Consider the following 9,521-nt stretch of genomic DNA (forward strand, 5'->3'; position numbering starts at 1 on the left):
CTTATATCTTATATTTTGCTTCAAAATCATCAAACTTCATTCAAGAGGTTTGACGACTTGGAAAATTGAAGTTTTTGTTCAGCAACACTAAACAAATAAGCTAAAATTCTTGCGCAGAACTGACAACATCAAAGAAAAAAAGATTGAAATAGGGAAAAAAATAAATAATGGAAATGCAGTTTCTGAAAATAAATGGATTCTCCCATATTCTGCTGAAGTATTAGAAATGAACAGTGCAACACTTGTAACTGCACTGTAACAAGGCAGAAATAATCTTGACCTCAGTCCCTCGACAGTGATGCTTCGGGCCCTCTGGGCTGGACAGCAGGTCCCTCGCGGTTAAACCCACTGTCAAAACGCGGCGTCACCTCACAGCGAATAAGAAGCGTGTCATCCTTGACATAAGCTCTCTGACTCAGCAGAGAGCGGTGCATAAAGGTGACGTAGCCAAATCCTTTGGGGTTTCGCTGATTGATGGGCTTCTGAAAGGCCTGAAGGTCTGGCTTGGTCTCCATGACCTCCATGTGGTGCTGACCCTCGGGTCCCTGGTCTAGTATCGCGAGCCGGATGGTCCCTTGGAAGGGCCAGGTCAGGTGGCTGTCAAAGACGCCTTGCATGGTGTGGACGAAAAGAGAGATGAAGTTGGAGCAGCGGGGAGCGGTGGGGGTCTGCAGATGTAAACGGAGGCACAGCTTGTAGCCCGGCCGGCCCGTGTAGAAGCCGGGGCTGTGCTCCACCACCGGAATGCCGGCTTCTTGGTTTCGCAGGTGAGTGGAGAAGGATTTGAGCCGCCAGATGAAGATGCCGTGGTTCTGCTGAGCCTCCAGCTCCTTCACAGTTTCTTCTAATACCAATACCCTCCGCCTGAGCTCTGCCAGCTGACCTGCCTGTAAAAAAAGATCAAATAGTTGCAATAAAACAAGAAGTCTTGCTTATTGTTAGGGGAATATGTCAGCAATGAACTCGGAAAACTGGTATAGAATTTCTCAAACTAGAACTCTTTTGGTTGTTTTTATGCCTAAAGACCCACTCTGATAAAAATCATGTTTTGGTAGTTTTAACATTTTTCTCATAATTGAGGACACATATATAGAATATTATTGTATTTAATGTTGTATAAGGCACACTTAAGAGCGCTTTATATATGGCTAATTCCGGTTGTGTTTAGTGATGTTGAAGCGATTTTAAAGGGTGCTTTGTCAAACAGTCAGTTTGTTTTCTCACGAGTTGCAAACAAGGTTAGGGGTTATTGTGAATATAGCTAATGTATAGAGGGGTCAGGCTTTGGTTTTTTTACACCTTACTAACAAGGATTAGAGTTAGTATAGTCAAAGTTTGTTTTGGCAGTAGCAGTCTGTTTTTTTATGTGTCTCAAACAAAGTTGGGAGGAACAAATATTGTGAATACGCTAAAGTGGTTAAAGTGCAGCACATAACAAAAAAGTTCCATAGCTACAATGTACGCAGTTAATAAAGTGATTGACTGATGGACTCATCTCTGACACTCTCACTTATTGCTCCTTATGCCTGATTTACACTCGTCTGTCTGTGGTGCGTGAGGAGTCCGTCTAACAGCCCCCAGGTAATTATGTGAATGCTTTACAACATTTCTTATGCTCATTTGGAAATGTATCTAATATTTTAGCAGCATGGTAACTTTTTTGGCTAATATGTTATCTACTGAGGGTTTTTTTAAATGCCAACTTGGAATTTATCTCATATTTTCAAAAACATGTAAACGTTTTTGCTAATATGTTATCTACTGAGGATTTGCTTAATGCTAATTTAGAATTTAGCCAATATTTTAGCAGCATGCTAACATCTTAGGGCTAATTTGTTATCTACTGAGGTCTGTTAGGCTACTTTTCAGTTAACCTCATAATGTTTTTGACCAATTTTAAATTGAGCTGGTATTTTAGCAATGTGCTAGCTTTTTACGCTAATTTGACATCTAATGAGGTTTTTTGGGATAATTTGGAGTTTAACTAATATTTTTGCATTATGCTAATGTTTTGGGACTGATATGTGATCTACTTAGGTTTGTTAGGCTACTTTTAGGTTTACCAAATGTTTTATTAACATGCTAAAGTTTTCCAGTAATTTGGGATTTAGTGAAGATTTTAGGCCATTTTGGAGTTGAGTTAGTGTTTTAGCAATGTGCTTGCTTTTAAGGCTAATTTGGCATCTACTAACGTTTTTTGGGCTAATTTGGAGTTAAGCTCATATTTAAGCAACACATTACATGTTTTTGTAAAATTGGCACATAGAGGATTTTTAAGCAAACTTACTACAAATATTTTAGAAGTTTAGGCCAACTTCAGCAGTCCTTCATAGTTATTTAACGAAATTTCAAATCTTTTAGAAAATGTACCACTTTGTAAATAGTTTTTGCATTTCCAGCAGTAAATTGCTTAAGCATTTTCAGCAAACAGCTTCAGCATCTTAAGTGACAGATTAAGCAAAAAGCATTCAAACTATCATAACCGCAGGTAATGCAACTTTTCTGGTTTACAGTTTCCGTTTCTGATCCCTCACCCCACCCCCTGGCTTCCCGAGGAGTCCTGCCCCCACTCCTAATTTGAGTACCGTAGTTTGTCCAACTCTCTTTGCTTGTCTATGCTCGTCAATGACGAAAATGGACAACAGTGTTTCTTATTCAAGATGTGTGATCGCACATCACCTTAAAATTAACATATCATTTTATACATTTTTATTTTGAAAGTACTATGGAAGTTTTCATTTTGAAACCTGCAGTTGTTTCCTGTTTCTCTGCCATTTTACAGCGAAATTGACTCATTGATGTAAATAGAAGCAGATGAAAAAATCCCATTTGAAAAAGATTATATTTGCGACGTAGAAAATACACTGGGCAGGCCACAGACTCCCAACTCTGCTCCATTCTGATGCATCTACTTGTAGATCCATGTACGTCTTCATTTCCTCTTCTGAACTGGACTGGTAGCTTTCAGCAACAAAAAAGGAAAGGGGTCAGGGTTGCTTTGTGCTAATGGTCCTGCCCACAACTCGGAAGTGAATTTACTGCCGCTCTGCAGAAACTATGTCCTAAAAGAATAACAAGCTTACTATTGCTAAAATTTTTGCTGAAATTGCCATAATCACAAATAAATGACCACTGGCAATGCTTTGAAAAAGCTAAAAAGATGATTATAAACACATCAATGTATTGTATGTTAGTCTATGACTGTATGTTTCATCTGTGTTAGAGCATGACTCTGCTTTTTCAGTTTCAATTCCTAAATCATGACACACTGGCGAGCACAGAATGGAGAGCTAACTCACAGCCCTCTTCATCATTACAATGCAAGGCAAGCACAATCCGCCGTGATAAAAACCTGCCTCCCACCAGCTCAGATTTCAGAAGACAAGATCATTCAGATGCTCTCAGGCCTCCACAGGCACATTTCTGCTGAGGACAAGATGAGTAAGCAGCCAGTGATCTTGTTTTTAAAAAAGGAGAAGAGCTTACAGAGTTGGTGGGGCTGATTTTTTTTTTCTTTTTTTGAGGGGAAAAAAGGGGAAGATTAGCATGTCTGGTCTCCTATGGGGGTTAATATTGGAGGGGCAAGGTAATTTACTAACCTGGCAGCAAATTTTAAACCAGGAAATTCCCAAAGTAGTAAAACAGCATTAATTATGAACTACAGAGAGGAATATTTGACTGCAGGACATGTGCTGGCAGCACAGCCTATCTAGAATGAGTGGCTGAACTGAAATAACTACACATCTCAAATTATCTCATTATGCTGCAAAAATGACTTGTTAATCGTGAGTTTGCACTAGAAGACATAGCAGAAATGAGCGTTTTTCAAACACTTACTTGCGTGTCTTTCAGAATGATGAGCTCTCGCAGCTGATGGTCCTGCTTCACCAGCCGTGCGTCCATTTCTCGGATTCTCTGCATCTCCTCGCTCGGCTGAGACGAAGCGGCGCTGCTGCTGCAGCTCAAAGCTCCAGAGGCCACGCTGCAGTTTGGCACCGACGCTCCAGCTCCCTGATCCCTACAGGACACGGAAGCTCCCAGAAAGTGCAGGGGTTTGGGCGCAGTGCCGTTGAGGGCGAGGCCACGCAGAAACTCGGCCATGTAGCGCATGTGCATCTGCGTGAACTCCTGCATGTGCTGAGCCAGGTTGTGGCGCTGCATCTGCGAGGGAGCAGCATTTGGGGTTTTTAGAAAAATGTGTTCACAACAAAGTGAAAAATACTAATACTCTTGTCCAAAGTCTAACCTACCCTTTCCTTGCATCCAAATATGCTAAAGGTACAAGCAATCGGTGCTTTTGGGCAGTCAGTATCACAATGAGATTCCATCTGGAAGAGACAAAGCAAACAAAGATCAGTCACCTGAGATATTTCACTCTAGAAAAAGTTACACGTTGATCTAACAAAAAGAGAAGTTCTTTAGAGGAAGTCAGCTTAGTCACAATTTGTGAGTGGATGTGAGCTGTCTGCAGGCAAAACATTGGTTAGTGGTCTACAGGAAGTGGTCAATGTTTGTGCATATTTTTTTCTACGGGCAAGCTCTCTCAGCTTAAACAGCTTTAGGCGATTATAATATCACATAATTTCTACAGAGAAAGTAGTAATTTTCCAATATAGAGAGCTAACCATGGCCCCGAAGAAAAAACAAGACTCATCTGAAGTTGCCGAGTTGAAAAAGGCCTTTGAAGATCTCCAAGCTAAGTTAGCTCCTGTGCTGGCACTTGAAGCTAAACTAGCTCACAAAAACCTGAATCTACGTTAGAAAGATATAAATATCTGATCTTAAGGTACAAACTGGATAATGATAATACACGTAAAGAAAGTTGTAAGGTCGAGCCGGGCTGGTATTATATAAGTTCAGTCCCTTTCAGGCAATCTCTTAATGTGCAGTTATCCTGTTTGACATGTCTTTATGGATGTAAACTTCTGATGATTGTATTGCACATTCATTTACTTTTTTTCTTCATGATTGCTTGAAATAAACCATTTCTATTTTAATCTAATCTAATAAACATCAGGAATAGGCTCTCTATACAGCGTGTTGACTTTGGGAGGGTTGACAAATGGAAAAATCCATACGATGTGCCTGTGCCTCACACACTCCATCCTTACTTCCCGTTGCATGTTGTTTAAGTGTTCGCTACAATCTATTGCCCGCAGCATACCCGTAGAAAAATGTGCATTTTTTGCACTACGGGCTCACTGAGTGGTCTAAGACATTGATATTTTTTGTGTGTCCTGTACTGGTTTGCTCATATTTCCCTTCAGAGAACCTGTCTCCACCTGTAAGGACAGTGGTGACTAATACATTACTGATGACTACAGTGTTAATAAAGGGCACCATACAACAGAATGTAACTGAAATCCTCACAAATACTTCACGATACACTTTCCACAGGACAACGGTACGTTCTATTTTCATGACATCCCTTGAGGAGGGCACCTGTGCTACTCTTAACGTGCGTCCATTTTCTCTCTACGACCTTCCACAACCCAAAATCCCACAGCACCCAAACGGGTCAACCCCCCAAGCAGGTGCATGTGACTTCGTTTACAGGCGGCCTTTTTCGAAGACTCACCTGATCTCTGATGAGGTCCATCTCACAGTACTGGCACATCACACTAGCAAAGGGACACTGCTGCTCGTGCATCTGAAGGTGTAACCAAAAGAAGACAATGAAAAGGCTAATCTCCACCAACAGCCAGTACAGCTCCCGGCTAATGAGGCAACATTACCTCTCTTTCCTCGAAAACAAAGACGGCCACACATTCTGGACACGACATGGGTCTCCTTGGACACTCAACAGTCATGTGCTCCTCCAGGAAGGTCTTTCTCACAGGCTGCTGGCACTGTGGGCATGGCACGGTAGCAAACTGACACTGCGCCAAATGATTCTGGAAAGGAAGCAAAACACTGCAGCGATGAAGCCAATCGTGAGCCTGTGTGAAGCAGCAGCTTAAATTGCATTACACCTTATTTAGAATAATTAGAACTCAAGGGCTTCAGTTTGATGCCTCAGAGATTAAAAAAAGGAGAATTCAATTTAAAACTTTTCTCTCTCCTCATGACTGTCAACAGTAAAACTAATTAAACTGATGGATCTTCTTCTTTTGAAAAATTGACTACCTCATCATTTTAATAAATCTTCTGATCTATTGTAAAAACATTTAGAGCAGTCTTTTAATTATGATTATGCTGATTTTTTTGCCAAAATGAAAAAAAAAAATCAGTGTTGTTTTGTCGGACATAGTTTCTGCAGAGTGGAAATAATTCATTTAAAATTTCCCTGCAAGTTGCGCTTAACTGCTGCTGCGGAGTAAGCCCGCCCCACTTCCCATCAGCCATCTGATTCCACATCCGCTCGCTAGCTTTTATGTCTTCCATCACCAGAAAAATGCCAGAAGAACATGTTATAAACACCATTTTAATGGGAGTTGGTCTTTGACTAACTAAAAGATTCTTCTAAAAATTTTGTAAAATGCTTTATTTAAGGCCACAAACACCCATTAATCTCTTAACAGCTGTTAAACGATAGACACGAATCATACTAACACATGTTTTATAGTTCTGGAGCCTGACCTCTAAATTTTGAAGTGGTCAGACTAACCTGGATGCCACCTTAGATGACCTTTCACAAATAAATAAATCTATGGAAGAGCAACATAGAGGCCATTTGGAGAAGTACGTTTGCAAGAGAACTATGAAAACAATGTGCCAGGAACAGACTTCATGCTTGTTCAGGGGGAAGTTCGGCTCAAGTCAGAAACCGTAGCTGTTTCAGTTTGTGTGCACACACATGCCGCAAGCAAAAGCTAGCACTTCAATCACGGTCTTTGTGTGCCTGATTATGCGTCAACGGCGTCACAGAACACTTAAACAATCAGAGGGAAACGTGTGTGTTGACTGTGGACTGTGGCACGTCAACTACATTTAATTAACATGTGCATCTGAATATCATTTACACCTTCTCTTGAGAGTGCAGATTGCTGCCGTTTAAGAACAAAGCAGCCTGTTGTCCCTGCAGGTTCTGTGCTTTTGGAGGATGTGTGTGTGTGTGAGTCGACTAGAATCCTCACCTCTAAATGTCGAAGCTCCATTTTCTCACCACAGTCGGAATTTGGACAGCGAACAGTGAGCGAAAGAATCTCCCTTTTGGCAAAATTATCAGGAAACAGTTGGTCTTCTGACAGCATTTCGTTGTCCACAGGGCATCGCTGTCCTGTATCGCTGGTTCACAACAAAGACGAGGAACATTTTTTCAGTCTGGGCTGTGAGATCATCGGTTTAACAGAATAAATAGAGCTAAGTTGGAAAGCAAATGAAACGTTACATCATGTTGGGATTGTAACAAGTATCCAAATACTCAGATATTTGTTATCTGTTCATGAAAATGAAAATATGAATATTTGAGCTGTCTGAGATTGCTGGTTTTCAATATTTTGAATTACAGTAGTGTAGTAAATGCACACTTTAGACAATGTAATTATTGCAACACAACATTGAATAATGCTGTATTTAAGTTAAAAAAAAACTCCTGTATACACACATCGATACGCAAGTTTATACGACTGCTTTCAGGCTACACATACACAACTCGTGCCTGTTGAATGTGCACTGAAAGTGAGACCAGATTGAACTTTGACCAATCAAAGACTCAGATTTAGTAGTGACGTTTGGATGCGACCCTTTACCCTTACAGGCCTAAAAACGTTTTTGTCTACTGTAAATAAAATGTGTGAACAAACTAGTCAACATGCCTTTGAATTAAAATACAGGAAAAACTTTCAGGTGAAATTCACAGATTTCTTTGGACCACAGGCCTTACAGCTCGATGGTCCTTTCTATTTTATTAGTGTCTGTACCTCAGTTTGCCTGTGTGGCTTCAGCTACCAGGCAGCCCAAAAATAAGATTTTTTTTTTTTTTACATTTTTCCTGGAATTGTTTTTTTTTTCAGCCTTTTGTTTTATCTCATAAATGGTCTCTATTGTGTTTTGTGAAAATGATAAAAAAAGAGAGTTTTTTGGGAAGTTTGATCCAGCTGGATTTCAGGTGTTCTGCTCGGCTGGAATCTGCTCCCAGATGGAGGCGTGTCTGTCCACTCGGAGCTGCCGCCTCCTGCAACGGCGGCTGGCAGAACTTTTGCGGAGAACCGCAGAATTTCTGCAATGTTTAGACAACACCTGAAATCGTTGTTCTAGAAAATGAATGCCGATTCCCATCCCAAATGAATCAATAACCGGTTTCCTCATTGTTGGATTTATAAAAGCAGACAGCTCCGATCAGCCCCGCCCCCCACAGCAGGTCTTCTGCAAAATGTTCATCTAAGCTGAGGGAGTTTTTAGGCATTACCAATAAAAATGAAAATTTATAAAACATATGGCAACCATTCAGTCTATTTATATTAAATAGTAATTTTAGTTTGATCTGTGAGTTGTTGATTTTGATCAGTTAATCAAATCAGATCGCCACTTAAGTAACAATCTACAACCCTTATTGTGTATAAATAGAACTTTCTGTATATTTGTATTTTCCAAATTAGCTAGTACTAGTTTTTTCAAAGAATTTACTATAACTAAAGACATTAGAAAAGTTAGGGTTTCAGTGCTAACAATACAGGAGCACAAGCACCTACCGGATGGACTTCTCAATGCAGCTTTTGCAGAAACGATGACCACAGCGCGTCTGAATGGCGTTCCTCAAGGCCATGAGGCAGATCGGGCATTCGTACTTGCTTTCTAGCGGAGGGTCAAACTCCACATCGTAGCCCTGAAGGGGGGCTGAGGCCTGGAGACTGGAGCTGCTCATGGAGCCGTTTGGGTTGTCTGATGGGCTGGGAAGGGACTCCCGTTCCTTCTCCAGCATCGCTGAGGCGCATTCCGACAGCGCTTCACCACAAGCTCCTTCGATGCCATCGTATTCCAAACTCCCCTTGTTGCTGTCAAAGCAAGCCATCTGGAGAGGGACAAGCAGATGCATCAGCTGAGACGATGTTTAGAAATAATGATGCAGTTGAGAACGTCCTTAACAATAACATGTTTAGTGAATATCCACACCCTATGCGGAAGACATCTTTACTGCTTAAGCAGCCACCACCGAAGCTGCTACTTTTAACCACTGACTGTATCTGAGAACTGGACTGAGTGACCCCTCCCCTCCCATTGCAAACAGGAAGTACCTTCTGGTTCCAAGAAGCCAAAATCCCATAGACTTCTACAAAGAAATAAATAGTTGTTACTCAGTCATGATTTGTAAGAATAACCATGCTAACATGTTGACACTAATCCTACTTTTTCTTCATAATGCTGTTTTTTTCTGTGGTGCAAGTTATTAAGGTTATGAAATCAGATGCCTCATTAAAGGTATGTGGTCTCACATTGAACGTTTGAAATATTTGATAAATGGTAGGGGTGTGGCATTCCAACAAGCTCAGTCCATGGCGAGTGGCCAAAAAAAAATCCTGACTCAGACCGAATCGGACCAATCACTGCTTACTGACGACATTTGGCTCCATTTTGGCAAA

The 9,521-nt window shown here is 41.0% G+C and overlaps 1 protein-coding gene across 4 annotated transcripts in view; it reads right to left on the reverse strand.

Annotated features, from left to right (window-relative positions):
• Positions 1–179: 179 nt before the first annotated feature.
• Positions 180–9,521, reverse strand: part of traf6 (TNF receptor-associated factor 6) — an 11,659-nt gene continuing 2,317 nt past the window's right edge. For 2 of the 4 annotated variants that reach the window (XM_024296211.2, XM_024296212.1), the window contains exons 2-8: positions 8,634–8,953; positions 7,077–7,227; positions 5,736–5,894; positions 5,579–5,650; positions 4,251–4,328; positions 3,838–4,161; positions 282–887 (exon numbers count right to left, since the gene is read on the reverse strand). In XM_024296211.2, the coding sequence (XP_024151979.1) occupies positions 282–887; positions 3,838–4,161; positions 4,251–4,328; positions 5,579–5,650; positions 5,736–5,894; positions 7,077–7,227; positions 8,634–8,953 (1,710 nt within the window). Of the gene's footprint in view, positions 888–3,837; positions 4,162–4,250; positions 4,329–5,578; positions 5,651–5,735; positions 5,895–7,076; positions 7,228–8,633; positions 8,954–9,176; positions 9,212–9,521 lie in introns of those variants that run through there. The other 2 variants (XM_024296213.2, XM_036216563.1) reach the window with 2 other exon arrangements.

Source organism: Oryzias melastigma, linkage group LG3 (genome assembly GCF_002922805.2).
Source record: "Oryzias melastigma strain HK-1 linkage group LG3, ASM292280v2, whole genome shotgun sequence".
In the NCBI taxonomy this organism is placed as follows: Eukaryota; Metazoa; Chordata; class Actinopteri; order Beloniformes; family Adrianichthyidae; genus Oryzias; species Oryzias melastigma.